The sequence below is a fragment of the Sarcophilus harrisii genome, chromosome 3, assembly GCF_902635505.1.
Source record: "Sarcophilus harrisii chromosome 3, mSarHar1.11, whole genome shotgun sequence".
NCBI lineage: Eukaryota > Metazoa > Chordata > Mammalia > Dasyuromorphia > Dasyuridae > Sarcophilus > Sarcophilus harrisii.
This window is the reverse complement of record NC_045428.1, coordinates 189,578,766-189,596,115: the sequence shown is the minus strand read 5'-3', so window position 1 is coordinate 189,596,115 and position 17,350 is coordinate 189,578,766. Positions and strand designations below refer to the sequence as shown.

The following is a 17,350-nucleotide window of genomic DNA, read 5'->3' as shown; positions in this document are numbered from 1 at the left end:
GCATATATAATATTAAATGAATTAATGAACAATCACTTTTTAAATGCTTATTATATGATAAGAACTGTGCTAAACTCTAGGAATTCAACAAAGACGGTCTCTGTCTGACCTTAAAGAGTATTTTAATAGGTGGGGATATAACATATGAAAGGGAAAGAGTGCTAAAGAGGAGCACTTAAATCTGGAAAGTTACTGAGATGTTTAGTTGGGCTCTAAAGGAATAGTTTGACACCCCATCTAGAAACAATGTCAGAGTTGATTTTTGTCTTGGTTCTTGCTTACTAAACTGGAATGATTATAAAAAGAAGTTATTTGGAAAACCTAGAGAAGGGGAGCAGAAAGAAAGAAGTGAAATGAAGTCTGAAGCTTTACTGAAATAGTATTCTTGGAGAAACAGTTGCCAATCAGAAAAGTGGAAACCCAGGGTAAAAGTTCTTCAATGGTAAGTCTTTGATGTCAGTGGTGAGATGGTTATTCTCTTAAATGATATTTTTTAAAATGCTTACTTGGAATTCAAAACTTTGGGGGCTTATTACTAGATGAACTGACATTTCAGAGAGAATAATCCTCCCTTAGAATTCACTGCTTTAGATTTTAAGTTGTTGCTTGTTCTTCATTCTTGAAGAGGACCATGACATCAGGAAGATGATGCCATGACTTGCAAGTGAGTTGGATTTAAATGAATCAGCTGTGCAAAGACATCAGCTTCACTGTCACCTCCAAATTTTAGGAGACAATACAGGAGAAGGAAGGAGGTGCCTTTTGGCCAAAGAAGTAAGGAAGGGCACTGTGGTGTTACATTCTTAAGTATACACAATTCTTGTTTTCAACAGAAAAGCTGAAGATGGATGAGGAAAATAACACCTTACCAATTGACTTTATCCTCATTGGATTTACAAATTACCCAGAGATGAAGATCATGTTATTTGTGGTATTCCTTATAATATATCTGATAACCATTATTGGGAATCTTGGACTGGTGATATTAATTTCAATTAAACCTCAACTTCATACACCTATGTATTTCTTTCTTGGTAACTTGGCTCTTTTGGATGCTTGCTGTGGCTGTGCTGTAACTCCTAATATGTTGGTGAACCTCTTTTCTAAGAATAGGATGATTTCCATCTATGAATGCATGACACAATTTTATTTTCTTTGTGTGGTTGAAACTTCAGACTGTTTTCTCCTGGCAGCCATGGCATATGACCGCTATGTGGCCATCTGTAACCCACTGCATTATCCTATCATAATGTCAAAGAAGCTCTGTATTCAGATGCTCATTGTGTCATATTTAGGTGGTACTCTGACTTCTGCAGTTCACGTAGGTTTTGTATTCAGGTTAATTTTCTGTAGATCTCATCAAATAAATCATTTTTTTTGTGATGTAATTCCATTGTTCAGACTGTCCTGTGTTGATCCTTACATTAATGAACTGATGATGTATATATTTTCAGGTTCAATTCTAGTATTTACAATAGTCATTATCTTAGTTTCTTATCTTTATATCCTTTTTACTATCTTTAGAATGAAATCCAAGGATGGACGGGGCAAAGCTTTTTCTACTTGTGCATCCCATTTTGTGTCTGTTTCGATATTCTATGGTTCTCTTCTCTTCATGTACATTCGACCAGGGTCTGTTAATGAAGGAGATAAGAACATGCCAATTGCTATTTTTTATACAATAGTCATTCCCTTTTTAAACCCTTTTATTTATAGTCTGAGGAACAAGGAAGTAATCAGTATCCTGAAAAAGACTCTGAAGAAAAAAATGTCAGGATATTTGAAACAAAATTTATTCTCTGTGACTTATTGATTCAAGTACAATAAAACTATTCCAAAGAAATGACACACCAAAAAAAAAATCTACATTTTTATTTGGTAGTTATTAAATTAATAAGCCTAAGAAGAATTGAGTCAACTATGTGTAAAAGAAGAAACAAGTTCAATAATATTTATTTTATTCTAAGACTAAATTCTATCCAGCAGGGAAGCATTTAGTGTTTCTAATATGTCAGACTCATGTACCAAGTGTTATTTTTTCTGGGTCAGTAAAAGTTTCTTTGGAGTTTGATATGGCACTAAATAAATAGATTAGTTTAGGTAGTATTATCATCTTTATTATATTCACTCGACCTATCCAAGAGCATTGGATATTTTTCCAATTGTTTAGATCTGAATTTACTTGTGTGGAAAGTGTTTTGTAATTTTGCTCATATAGTTCCTAACTTTCCCTTGGCAGATAGATTCTCAATTATTTTATATTATCATTGGTTATTTTAAATGGTATTTCTCTTTGTATCTCCTGTTGAATTTTGTTTGTGATGTATAAAAATGCTGAGGATTTATGGGGATTTTGCATCCTACAACTTTGCTCAAGTTGTGGATGATTTCTAATAACTTTAGTTGATTCTCTGGGATTCTTTAAATATACCATCATATCATCTGCAAAGAGTGATCATTTGATTTCTTCATTACCTACTCTAATTTCTTTAATCTCTTTTTCATCTCTTATTGCCAAAGTTAGCATTTCTAATACAATATTGAATAGTAATGGTGATAGTGGGCAACCTTGTTTCACCCCTGATCTTATTGGGAATGGTTCCAGTTTATCCCATTACATATGGGGCTTACTGATAGTTTTAAATAGATGCAACTGACTATTTTAAGGAAAAGTCCATTTATTCCTATACTCTCTAGTGTTTTTATTAGGGATGGGTGTTGGATTTTATCAAATACTTTTTCTGCATCTATTGAGATGATTATGTTTTTTTGTTAATTTGGTTATTGATATAGTCAATTATGCTAACAGTTTTCCTAATATTGAACCAGCCCTGTATTCCTGGTATTAATCCTACTTGGTCATAGTGTATTATTCTGAGAATGATTTTCTGAAATTTGTTTGCTAATTTTTATTTAAGATTTTTGCATCAATATTCATTAGGGAAATTGGTCTATAATTTCCTTTCTCTGTTTTCATCCTACTTGGTTTACGTATCAGTACTATGTCTTGTCATTAAAAAAAAAAATTTGGTAGGAGTACTTCATTATTTATGTTTTCAAATAGTTTACATAGTACTGGAGTTAATTGTGAATTCTATCAAATATTTAAAGAACATGTAAATCCACCTGGTCCTGGGGATTTTTTTCTTAGGAAGTTGATTAATAGATTGTTCTATTTCTTTTTTTGAAATAGGACTATTTAAGCAATTTACTTCCTCCTCTGTTAATCTGGGCAATCTATATTTTTGTAAGTATTCCTTCACTTCACTTATGTTATCAGATTTATTGGCATAAAGTTGGACAAAATAATTCCTAATTATTGCTTTAGTTCTCTTTTGAGTTCCTTTTAAATTTCTTCTAGGTGAGCCTTGTGTGATGGAGACCAGGTTATATCACATTTTGAGACTTCATCTGGGGACAATCTCCTTTTAGTCTCTTCAGGGTTTGAAATCTGTTCTTCTCTTTCATCCTAGAAACTATCTATAGTTAGAGTTCTCATTGCCTTTTTGCTCATTTTTAAAAAAAATAGTTGGGATCTTTTAGGGCAAGGGAGATTTTCCAAGCTTCCTCTACAAGCCATGAAGCAGCAGTAGAGTTGCAGCAGCTCTGTTGGAATCATGCTGACTCACTCTGGGTGCTAGGTGGGCGTGGCCAAGTCCCATGAGATTCTGGCACTTTGGGGTTCAGTACTTACATTTTGTATTTGTGTTGGATGTTTTATAACTTCTCTGCTGATCTACTGGGATGTAACCAGGGCAGAGTAGCCAACACTGTTGGAGAGTCTTCCCTGTAGATTCTCCACCTTACGGAGTCTGCACTGCCCCAAGGAGACCACATCCTGTCCCAGGTCTGCCCAGTGTGTGCTGGTGTCCTGCTCCTGGCCTTCTTCCATGTCCAACCAAAACAGACCTATTCTGGTGATCTTTGAAATAATCTTCTGTTGGTAATTTGCTGCACTCCCAATATTCATGAATTCTGCCAGTCTAAAACTAATTCAGTAGCTGAATTTGGTAATTAGTTGAGGATCATTGGAAAAGGACAGAAAGAGGTGTCTTCTCCACAATCTTGGCTCTGCCTTAAAATTTTATTTAGATAGAATACACCCCGTGTTCCATTACCAAAGTTGAAGGAATTTCAGACAATCTACTCCAATACATTCATTTTATAGATGAGGAAGCTGAGACCAAAAGGAGATTAAGTTTCTTATTCAAAATTACATGCATAATCATCAGAAGAAAGCTTTGAACTCCAGTTTTTCAATAGTAGAGCCAATGATCTTCCCACTGTCCCATGCTACCCATTTCTTTGGTAGCACTTGCTGTCATTCATACTATTTCAAGGTTATTATTAGCAAGGTAACCTCAAAATGACTTGTCATCAAACAATTTTTGTCTAGTTATATTGTTTACCTGTAAGCAGTCAAGATCACCAAAAACGTTTGATCAGAACACTTTATTTTTTAATAAAGCATATAAGAGAGAGAAATAGGACTCATCTCCTAGCTTCAGTTAGCAAGGAAAAATACATTGTAACAATTCTTCCCAGAAATTTAGTCCTCATCTCCATATAGCTTGCTCCCCAATCAATTACACACACACACACACACACACACACACACACACACTTTCTCTCTCTTGTTAGTCCCAGGATAATATTGAAGCCACTATGTTAGATTAAGTATTTATACATATTTAAAACAAGCTGTATGAATAAAGATTCAGTGACATATACAACTCTTTTTCTGTTCTATGTATAATGAAATGTTTATAATCTAAGGTTTTTTGTCAAATTCACAATGATTTTTTTTTTTATGTTACACATTATTCAGGAGTATGTTCTATCTAGGTAAAAAACCACAAACTTCCTTCTTTAACCACACACACACATCTCATTTCCTTAGGCATTTTATGTCTTTAAAACAAAGATTCCAGATTATTTAATTTCTATGCAAGTGAGAACTGTAAAAACATCTGTTAAATTTCTCCTCTTTTGAAAGTCTTGAGTTCCTTACATTTGTGCTGGTTTTGATTTTGTATAATTACAAAATACTTGAAACTTGAGATGGAACAGAGTCATATTGTATTCCCCAAAGATACATATTACAAAAATGTATTTTTGAGTCTAATATAGGTTTTCACTATATCAGATTCACCAAATAATTCCTGTGGTATGACAATTTATCAGAAATTTTTACATACCATAAGGGGCATAAAATTTTTAGAAAATCTTTTTTTTTTTTTAAACAAAACAAAATAGGAAGTCAATGTAATATTAAAATGTCCACGTCTTACTGTACATTATCTTATCTTTGAAGCATCAATACATTCTTGTAGAATTAAACTAAGAAACAATTAAAACCACATCCTCTTCTATGTCTTGAGAAGCTTAAAAAGGCTGCATCTCTGTTTTGGTAATCTTATATAACTTTCCCATTCCTCTCTACTCTTTACTACTTAAATTTAATTAGCTGATAAATGTAAATATTAGACTACAAATAATAATATTAGTTTTAAAATATTTATAATTGGTGCTATGACATGCTATGTCATATGTCATGTATTTCATATGACACGTCATATATGTGACACAAGAATTCGCCTAGGGATAAGGGTGTCTCCCTTTATACTTTTCAATGTTAAAACCAGAAATACAGTTTCTTCATTTATAAGATTTCATAAGTATAGGACAAAAACATATAAGCGTAATTTATTAAATAGGAAAGGTAAAAAAAAAAACCATAAAATATTTAAATATCATGTAGCTAAAATAAAGATTACACAAGATCTAGCAGTTACTATACTGAAGGACCATAGATCTTGAAATACAATATTTCATAAAACAAAAGAGGTGGGGTTATAAGCCAAGGATAACTTACCTAGCAAAGTATAATCCTGAGTGGGAAAAAAAAAAAAAGGATATTTAACAAACTGAAAGACTTTGAGGTTTTTGTGACAAAAATTTCAGGACTTAAAGGGAAATTTGACATATAAACTCCTAGAGAAATATAAAGTAAACATTAAAGACCAATTATAAGGGACTCAATAAGGCCAAATTGTTTACTTTGTACATATGAAAATATTAGCAATGCTCTTATGATTATCATCAATCTTTGAGTAGTTTGAAAGAAAGGAGACTGAGCTGAGTATGATAAGATAATTTATAAATAAAATTGTATAGGGAGAGACAAAAAGAAATAATTATACAAATGAGGCATTAAAGAAAAAATTTACATAGAAGATTCTGCTAGTGCAGAGAGGGCAGATAATAGGGGGGGACTTTATTCTCAAGAGGAATGAATTAAAGAAGGAAGTACATATTATGTATGTATGTATACATATGAAAGCAGAGAGAGAAAAGGATATAAAAGTCTTCTAAATTCAGAAAAAATTAAGAGGGTAAGGGGATATGGTGGGAGGAAAGAATGTAAGGGACTTTTAAAAGAGTGGGTAGTTTAAGGAATAAGAGGGCAAGATAGTGGGTAGAAATAAGGCAAAAGAGAGGAAAGATAGCATAAATAAGGTGAAAAGAATAGTGAGGAAAAATAGTAAGGAGGAAAATACAATTGCAACTTACAATGTGAATGAGATGAATTTACTCATAAAAGGGAAATGGATAACAGATAAAAATTTTGAATTCAGGGGGCGGGTAGGTGGTACAGTGGATAGAGCACCAGTTTTGAAATCAGGAGGACCCGAGTCCAAATCTTAACATTTCCTAGCTGTGTGACCCTTGGCAAGTCACTTAACCCCAATTGCCTCAGCAAAAAAAAAAAAAAAAAAAAATTCAACTATATGTTGCTTTCAGGAAACATTATAAAAATGAGAGATATACACAAAAATAAAAAAAAAAAAACAGGAGCAGAATTTATTATGTAAAGAAAAGCAAGTATAGTAATCAAAAAGATTTCAATACCCCAAAGAGATACTAAAGAAGGGAAAGGGACCTGTATGTGCCAAAATGTTTGTGGCAGCCCTGTTTGTAGGGGCTAAAAGCTGGAAAATGAATGGATGCCCATCAATTGGAGAATGGTTGAGTAAATTGTGGTATATGAATGTTATGGAATATTATTGTTCTGTAAGAAATGACCAGCAGGATGAATACAGAGAGGATTGGCGAGACTTACATGAACTGATGCTAAGTGAAATGAATAGAACCAGGAGATCAACAATGATACTGTATGAGGATGTATTCTGATGGAAGTGGATTTCTTCGACAAAGAGAAGATCTAACTCAGTTTCAATTGATCAAGGATGGACAGAAGCAGCTACACCCAAAGAAAGAACACTAGGAAATGAATATAAACTGTTTGCATTTTTGTTTTGTTTCCCCATGTTATTTTTACCTTCTGAATCCAATTCTCCCTGAGCAACAAGAGAACTGTTTGGTTCTGCACACATATATTGTATCTAAGATATACTGTAACCTATTTAACACATATAGGATTGCTTGACATCTGGGGGAGGGGATGGAAGGAGGGAGGGGAAAAATTGGAACAGAAGTGAGGGCAAGGGATAATGTTGTAAAAAATTATCCTGGCATGGGTTCTGTCAATAAAAAGTTATTTAAAAAAAAAAAAAAAGATTTCAAGCAAAGTTAAACTAGATTTAATAGAAATTTTAAAATAAATAAACTATACTATGTGTCAGCAATATTTTAATCTTAAGCTTAATTCCTATATCCCTGTCTCTTGGGAGGGAAAGAAAATTAATTTCATTAGCCCATTTCCTGTAGAGCACAGTCCCATTTCCAAACCCAAGTTGGGCTCTAATCCCAGGTACCATGACTGTGACGACCGCGCTACCACCCAGGACACCCCAGAATCAGCTGGAGTCAGGATAAGCAAGTCTTTAGTCTTTATTCTTGGTCCTTAGATGCAGGATTGAACAGGATGGAAACAGAATCTCCACAACTGCCTTCTCCCTCATCTACTGCCAAAGTGTGACTCTAGCTAGTCTTACTCCACCCCCAGTCCCTCCTACAATCCTCCGTATACACCAGTCATTGAGCCAGCACAGGACAGTGGAAAGGACCATTGTTCAAGCATATGCCCATAGAGTATTGTCCAATTGGTAGTTAGCCTCAAGTGCTCGGCAGTCCTGAGGTGCATCGACTCAATAGTTTCAGCCCTCTACACATGACTTCTGAGGACTTCCTTGCTGGAATGGCTGGCTAAAATATTTCACTTGGAATCCTGACTCTAAGAGCACCATGACTTACACATTCAGGTCCAATATGGATCATTGCCAGTACCTGAAACGGAGGAGGACTTTTATTATTCAGTCATTTTAGTTGTGATCTTTTCAAGACCCCCCCCCCCATTTGGGATTTTCTTAGCAGAGATACTGAAGGAATTTGCCATTTTATTCTCCAGTTCATCTAACAGATGAGAAAACTGTGGCAAACAGTTAAGTGACTTTCCCAGAGTCACAGAGCTATGTCTGAGGGCAAATTTGAATTCAGATCTTATTAACTCCAGATCAGGTGTTCTGTCCACTGTCCCACCTAACTGCCAACAAATGAGGTCAAATAACTCCAAAGAGAAAAAAACAGTCCCAGTCTTACTTTTCAGATTCAAGTAAGAGAAATGGGGGGTGGGGTGGAAGAGTTGGGGGGGGGAGAGTATTCCCCCTCTTCTTTCTGCTTCAATTCATGATGTATACATTTAGTGAGTGAACCTTTACCCTTTGAACTAGTAGAAAAAAACAAACAGGAAAGAGAAAATTGTCTGAAAATTTTTTTAAATGCATCAAAAGAAGGCTTCTCTCACTCATATAGTATGAGGATGCAGAAGGCCTCCATGTTAGGCATTCTGGGCATGTTCCAAAGTCCCATTATATGCATTTTTGTTATCTCAATCAATCCAACATTTATTAAGCTCTCACTGGGTGCCATATTCACTAACTCATCTAATACTAAGCAATGGGGATGCAAAAAAGAGGCAAAACATAGTCCTTGCCCTCTGAGCTCTTTAACAGAAGAGAGAAGATAAACAAATATATATATATAAATTATGAATAATAATTAAGAAATAATTAAAAGGTCTTTAGAATTAGAAGGCTTAGCAAAGAATTCTATAGAAGATGGGATTTTAGCTGGGAAGCCAGGGAAATGAGAAGGGAGAGATGAGGTAGGAAAGCCATGCAGACAGAAAATACCTAGAATTGTGTGATGGAGTGTCTTACTCATAAAAGTACAAGGAGGCCACTTTTTTTGGATCCAAATGTACATGGCCCAGAATAAGGAATAGGAAGACTGGAAAAGTAGGAGACAGGTTATGAAGTGAATGCCAAAAAGATTTTGTATTTGCTCCTGCAATGGGAGGAGCAAGAAGGTGAGGGTGTAGATAGGAGTGTGTGTGTGTGTGTGTGTGTGTGTGTGTGTGTGTGTGTGTGTGTGTGTGTGGGAGAGGGGTTGGGTGAACAGGGGCGGGTGTATGGATGGTGGGATGTGATATGGTCAGATCTGCACTTTAGGAAAATAACTTCAGTGGATGAATGGAGCATGGATTGGAGTTTGCAGAGACTTGAAGCAGGCAGAGCCACCTGTCAGCAATTTCAAGTCTAGACACCGGTCCTGCTCTAGAAGGGGGTGTATTTAAGAGATATTGCAAAGGGGTTCTCCTTGTAGCAGGGGTTTTGTTAACTTATTTACTTTAAGATTTTTTTTTGACTTATTCCTAAATGATTTCTTATCCCATTCTCCAAGAAAGCTATTCTAAATCTTTTTTATTTTTGTCTCCCTCACCTTTCCCTACTACACTCTTTCACCCTGATGATCTTGCTGCTTTACTTAAAAAATTGAGGCTTTTCATTGTGTGCTGCTCCTTTTCTCAAAAAAATGGCATCTCAAAACCTCATGTCATTATCTTCTATTCTCCCTTTTTCCTTCAGTCTTCTGATAATGATGTAATTCCCCTCCTTTTCAAGGTCAACTTCTACATCTGCTCTTGATCCTGTTTTCTATTATTCAACCTTTTCTTATCTACTGAATCATTTCCTACTAAAATCATTACTAAACCTATCTCCTCAAACCATCATCTTTATCTTTTCTCATATTTTCTCAGTCAAAATATATTCATTCATTGCTAACACTTCCTCACTTTTCAATCTGCATCTCTAATATGTCTCCAAAACTCATATTCAACTGAAACTGTTCTCTTCAGAGTAAACAATCATCTCTTAAATTGCCATGGCATCATTAAGATTTGGCCCTGTGGTACATGTTCTTAGAATTTTGAATAAGTGCAGCAGGTTAACCTTTATCTTATAAAACAAAGGACTCAGACTTTAAGAATTGAGCAAGTTTGGAAATGTTTTACTCTCTCACTTCTTATCATTGTGTCTGTCTGCCAGTAGTGTTTTATGTGATTTTCTTGCCATTCTTTTAAGATGTTTCTTTATTCTTATCTTTTGTTCACATAAAATCCATGATCCATTATAGATGCTGTGTACCGCATGTCAATATTTTATTTTGTACTAGGAAAGGGGGAATGGCTAAAACTAATGACTAGATGGAAACACCCATAACTTAAACAGAAGAGATTTAAAAATTTGATCAGAATTTGACCATCAGAGGACTCTGGAACGATCTTCAAGTGATTGTTTATTGATTACCTTGTAAATTTTTACTTATAAATAAACTCTTTAAAATGGCAGAGAAAGAAATCCATGTGGAACAAAGGGTCATTTTACTTCCAGGCTAGAATGCAGGTCATTTTTATTGTCAAATATAGGACAAGCTAGGACTTCAAATCTCTAATTTCTGTCCAAAAAAAAAAAAGGTCAGGTAGAAGTGGTCTGACATGAAGATCATAACCCACTGGCCACCTAGTAAAAAGAGAAAAGTATGATCTAAGAATCAATTCCTCTCCATGACTGGAGGAGTAAATGGGTGTAGAGTATGTACTCAATAGCATTATCTGCTCTGTACTAGTTTTCAAGGTTCCAACTTCGGTGCTATCTTTGAACTCATTCTTTTTTATCTTATATATTCATTCAGTTGTCAGATTTTGCTATTTTTACTTCCATATCTATTGAATCAACCCCTCTCCTTTTCTCTCATAGCTACCAATACAAATCAAGTTTCTATCACTTCTTACTATATGGTTTGTCCTTCATTTTTGAAGAGGACCATGAGATATCAGGGAGGTGATGCCATGACATGCAAGTGAATTGGATTTAAGTGAGGGAGAGTTGTGCAAGGTCACCTGCCTCACTTTCTCCTCCAGTCATCTAGGTGCAGTGGCAAGATCAGGATGATGGACCTGGATGTAGTAGGAGACTTTGGCCTTTTTTAATTTAAAATCTTTAACATGTCTCTGATTGATTGAGGAAATCCCCAATCAGTGATTAAAGGTAGATATGAAATGAGACAAAGAATAGCCTCTTTTACCCAGTCAAATACATACATACATACATACATTGTAATAAAATCTTTGTTAATAATAATACTTGTTAACTGAAAAATAAAATTAGTATGGGAGGAGCAGTATTGTTGCTGTTTATCCTTTGTTTTCGAAGAGGTCTTTGACATCAGGGAGGAGAACAGCATGACATGCAAGTGAATCAGATTTAAATCAAAGAGGTTCTGTACAAAATCATCCACCTCACTTTTTCCTCCAGTGCAGGATAATTTGAACTGAAAGAGGAAAAATGAATTGTGAAAGAGATTTAGATGGAAGACTTCTAAAAGATATCCAATATTTTATTTAGGTAGGGGAAAATTGAGAGAATTTGAGAAGACTGAGAAGGAAAAAAGTTTACAGACAAATGAAGAAAATTCAAACTGTAGAGGATAAAGTTTCCAGGAGAAAGACACAAGTAGAAAGACCAAAAACAAATGGAAGGAGAAGCAACAAGAAAAGGACTTGAATTGGGGAAATGAAGAAAAGAAAACCATTTGAGGAGGAGCAACCTTGGAGCAGAGGAAGAAGGAAATTAGGACAAGGTAAGAAAAAAAAGGCAAGAGGTTAATAAGACAAAAGATTGAAAATTAGTCATAGTAAAGGTATTTGCAAGGTTAAAAAAAAGTGCTAATCATGTGGAAAGATGCCAATGATGTAAAAATGAAAGTGGTAACTCCAGTTTCTCACAAGAAATTTGACACATATGTTCCCCGATTGTCTACAAGCAGAAAAGATGAAGGACTGATTGATGCTGGTTACTTCCAGCTGTTACTATTAATGGAGAACATAGAAAATTAGTGTGCAATGCTGGTATACCAGCCATATCCAAATAACTTTTAATATTTGCTCCAAGGGCAAGCTGGATTTACAAGACCTTTCCACTCTCCAGGTTATCAGAAACTGTTCTGTTCCTTAAAAAGATGGAAGAAAGACTTTAGTGTAAAAACAACATCAAATTTATATTACAAAAGACAGAGGAAAGGGACACTAATCCCAGCTAAGTAATAGATAAAATGTCATTCTCAACAAAAAGGGAATAACTAATTGTCCTCCAAAGAATGATGTATATTAGCTATAGTTGGCGAGTCTCTGTTGAGGTAGGCCACTGTTGAGGCAGTTATATGTCAATCTGAGATCTATTGTTTTTTTCTGGAGTATCTATGCAGGATAGACAGAAAAAATTCCCAACTTGTCACTACTTTCCAATTCTGCTGATACAGATGCACAAATGTTAGGGGCACATTTAGCATATTTGTTCCTGCTTTCAATCTAAAGCAAGGGCTTCAGATACAGAAGTTAAATGATATCTAAAAAAAAGGATTAGGATTTTTGGATCAAAACTCAAATATATAGTAATAATAGGCTTCTAATCAGAGATGGAGTATGCCTTTTTTGAAATCCAAATAAATGGTTCCAATTATTAAAAAAAAAAAAAAAAAAAAAAGAAGAGAACACTGCTTTAAAAAGAGGTAAAACAGTGATAAAGATGTTCAGAAATTCATGGTCAATAAGACCCAAGAAAAGAGTCATTAATAAATCTGTTTTTTTCAAATGACAGAGAAATGCACAAAGATTGGCTAACAAGCAACATGCACCAGATAACACTTGAAGATGAATCTGATATCATAGATTTTACTGAGTGTTGGGATGAGTCCTCTGCCTGGAATATATGGTTGGAAAGACATATTTTATTCAAGAGAAATAGAATATATAAAAGGAAGGGGTTGGGAAAAGTGGAGACAAAGTAGAAAAGTATATTAAAAAGATATACTCATGTGGAGAATTTGAGAAAGGAGAGAAAGATACCAATTAAAAGATCAACAATGGTGGAAATTTAAGGAATTGGGGAAACAGATCACATGCCTAACACTGAGGCTTTAGATCAGTAGTGATAGGGACTTTTGCTAAGAAGACATCTTCAGGCATTCTCTCTGAAGAAAGCAAAACAGCTAACAATATTTTTACTTGGCTCAATAATTTTATTTTTCAAATGATAAGGGGAACTTCTATATCTCATTCTTACTAAGGAGGAATCTGTTTTGGGGGTAGAAATGATAGAAATCTTGAGTGAAAATTGATACTTTAAATTTGTAATAGAAAAGAAGGAAGTCATAGTTTTCCATGTACTTTATGTCTATGAGCAGATTTCAAAGACTTTAGAAGGAAATACTAATATATACATATATATGTGTGTGTATACAAATACATGAAATAATCATAGATATACAAATGAAAATCTATGTATATACATATACATATGTGCATGCATGTGTGTAAAAATGTATATATACATACACATATGAAATTACCCCAAAAGCATAGAAAACCCTCAAGAATTAAATTTTAAAGATACAAATATAAATAAATTTAATAAAGAAGAAAATGGAGAGTAGACTAAGGAGCAATTTAAAAGGATGTACATGGTTCTCACTGACCAATTTAGATGTGTAAAAGAGAAATAGAAGATCAATAGGAATACAGAATGAATACAAAAAGACCTCACAGTGCTACAAAATCGTGTTGGGAATATGAAAGCTCATAGTTAGCTGAAATTAGTAATAAATGCAGAGGACAACAAAAAGGGTTCTGTTTTGCTTTAAAGCTATACTGGGGAAGAGAATTTAAAAGTAAAGAAAGTAGGAAAAGAATTGCAATGAGGGGAGAGATAAAAAGAAAATCAATTGCAGTAGAGACCTAGCTGCTTACTTCTTTAATTGGCTTTTGTATCAACCAAAATGAAAGATCTTTTTGAATGGGAAGGACAAAAAAAAGTCTAATGCATAATTACCAAACCTGATGAACAAGCTAGATCACTGCCAGTGATCATTGAAATATCATTGAGAATGGGAGATAGTATTTTCTTTCAAAAGGGTAAATATTCTAAATTTTAAAAGAGAGATTACAATTTATAGGTTATTCTTGATTTCAATACTTGTCAAAATTCTTGATGAGAACATTAAATCAATGGTTAATGCACATGTAGAAATGGGCAGTGATAACAGAATCACCATGAATTAAGCATTGTACCTGACAGGGTAACATCTTTTCCCTTTTTTGACAGGGTCTCTAGACCGATTTTGTTTACATAGATTTTAGGAAATCATTTGACATTCCTTTTAATTCAAATAAAAAAGATGGAAATTTTTGAGCCAAAAAGTAATATAATTAAGTAGATTCAGAACTGATTCAATGGCTGGACCCAAAAAACAACCTTTGTTTGATGTTAACATGAAAAGCAGTTTCTAGAGTAGTGGCCCAGGAATCTTCCCTGAGCCCTGTGTTATTTTTTTAATTTATTTTTTTTTCAGTGACTTTTGAGAAAGGCATAGCTGATATGCTTATCAAATTTTCAGATGATAAAACTAACATGGATAACAATATAATGCTAATGATATGACAATGAAGATTCCCAAAGATCTTGATAGGCTGGAACATTGGGCCAAATCTAAGATGAAATTTAATTAGGATAAATGTTTTGCACTAGGGATCAAAATATCAACTTCACAAGTATTAATGGAGAGGCATGGCTCTATAGCACTTCAGTTCCTCCGAAAATTTTGGCAATTTAAATGGATCACAAACTTAATAAATGTGACATGGAAGCCAAAACAGGTAAAGCAATTTCAGATTATTCAATTAGTGTATGTCCTGCACCACACATGTACTTGTTGGGTCCCAATCTTCAGTTAGGTCATCCATAGCTCTTTCATTACATTGTCAATGGAAGAAACAAATTTGACTTCTTTTGCTTAGCTCTCAGAACAGGACTAAAAGGTGTAAATTAGGAAAATCTACTTCAGGTTTGATGGACGGAAAGCTTCCTAATTGGTTATCCACAGATTCATTGGAGGTCTTCAAGGCTTGATGACTAGTTACCTAGTACGTTGTAAGAGTTTTTGGTTAAGATACAGATTAAGCTAATCTTAGTCCTTTCCACCACTGAGAGTCTGTCTACCAAAAATGTCACAACAGTTGGTATATACAAGCAAGTTGTAGGTAATCTAGGGAAGAACAAAGTTAAATTTGTTTTATTCAATGACAATATAATTAAAAGAGCATATGGAAGATGTGGTGATTTCATGAACTCTCCTGCATAGAAGAGCTAATTGAGAATAAGCATTATTCTTTTTGGTCTCCTTTCAATTAGGGCAATCATGAATCATTTCTTTGAGTGCAGGGTGGAGGACAGAATGTAGTGATTGTGCCAAATATTATAGTTATTGATTAAGGCTGCATTATCAAAGTTTCACCCAAGAACCTTCAGCAGTCACAAAATTGAGTGATTAGAGCAGGCAAAAAACAGTTTAAACTGAAGAAATAAATTTAAATATTGGCAAGAGAAACCCTGACATGAAAATCAAAACATGCCCTCAATCTTAAAAATAAATGTGTGTTTAATCCTTATTTTAACATGACTATTAAGATTACTGTGAAACTTGATAGGTCAGTTTGTGTGAAGGACTAATACACTGATTTTAAATTTCCCTAAGATGTTATAGAAGTTACATACTTCAAGTGTGTAACATAAAATGTGACTAGTTAACCTGACCTATTTAAACTACCTCATATGTGTGTTATCTGTATGTATGTATGTATGTATGTGTGTATAAGTGCATTAAAATTTTTCTTTATATATTAACATATAGAACTTGAGATAAGAGAAGAATGAAGAGAAGTAGATAAGATTAGAATGATTCAGGAGAGATCATAATAAGTGAAGAAAAAGAAATCATTATTTCAGTTATTATTTCTCTATTCATTATTTCAGTTTCATTAAAATCAGTTATTTTATTTTTTTGTGGTGTTTAGAGATTGTGACACATATTGTTTGCCATGTGAATCTTCTCATTTCCCAATAAGAGGGTTCTCTCCCTTTTCTGGAGAGTGATAAACATTTTGAAAAAGGAAGGTCCCAACCTTTCTCTTAAGGCCTTAGATTTTCTTCCTGGGAAGTATTTTGCTGTTAAAATGCCTTCTGGGACTTATGACTTACTACAATTTTACTTTGTTACAATACACACACACACACACACACACATATAATATATAAAATTTTCCCCCCAATAATTTGTATACAGGTTTAGAAACAATTATAAGTGTCTATTCTTCACTAAGGTTTTTTCTTCTATTTCCTCAGAACTTATATTTGGGAATTTTTATGATTTAAAGGAAGTTATTAATATTTTAAAATACTTTGCTAAAAAGATGTATAAGTTTTACATTTGTCATTCCTCCAATATTTATGAAATGTTAAGAGTCTGATTGGAAATATACATTAAAGCATCGTAAAGATTCTTGAAAGGCAAAGACCTTTCTTTTCTGTGGATTTCTAAGATGAGTGGAAATGTCAGAAACAGAATTTATCCTTGCACTGACTTTAGGCCAAGCCACTCTATTATATGACAATATGGAACAGGTGAAATGTCATGTTCACAAAACATAACACAATCAGCAGGACAACAGCAAAAATCACTAAGATAGAATAACCGATCAGGAATGTAGCCAACAGAACAAAATACGGTCACAGCTATACTAATAACTTACCCCCACCCCATCTATTTAGTGATAACACTACTTATAGAGGTTCATCTTTATGGCTACGACAGATCAATAGACTACTTTCTTAGTACTTAGTATACAACTACAGTTCAACCTGTCAATAGTTGGCAAGAATGTGAGAAAAGGTATCCCTTCTTCATAGACATCTTTTTCAGCCAAATTCCATTCCCTTCTCTATAGTTACTATTGTTGCTGTTTAAACAAACCACTACTCAAAGCTGACTAGAATTTATGTACCTTTTCCTATTCACACTCCAATGAAGATAGCAGAATAAGAAAATATCCAAGTCAAGAAGAAGGAAAAGGGATACTCAGATAGTTTGATAATTAATAGTTTCAGGCTACTGTTCTTTTTGAAAGGTAATGAGCAGGTATGTTGCTTTAGTT

General features: G+C 34.1%; 1 protein-coding gene across 1 annotated transcript; it reads left to right on the top strand.

The window, feature by feature from the left end:
• The first annotated feature begins 820 nt into the window (after positions 1-820).
• On the top strand, positions 821-1,813 carry LOC100916723 (olfactory receptor 5K1-like). The gene has a single exon (XM_003766366.2). It carries the CDS (start codon positions 845-847, stop codon positions 1,811-1,813), a length of 969 nt encoding a protein of 322 aa, XP_003766414.1. The 5' UTR covers positions 821-844.
• The last annotated feature ends 15,537 nt before the right edge of the window (positions 1,814-17,350 follow it).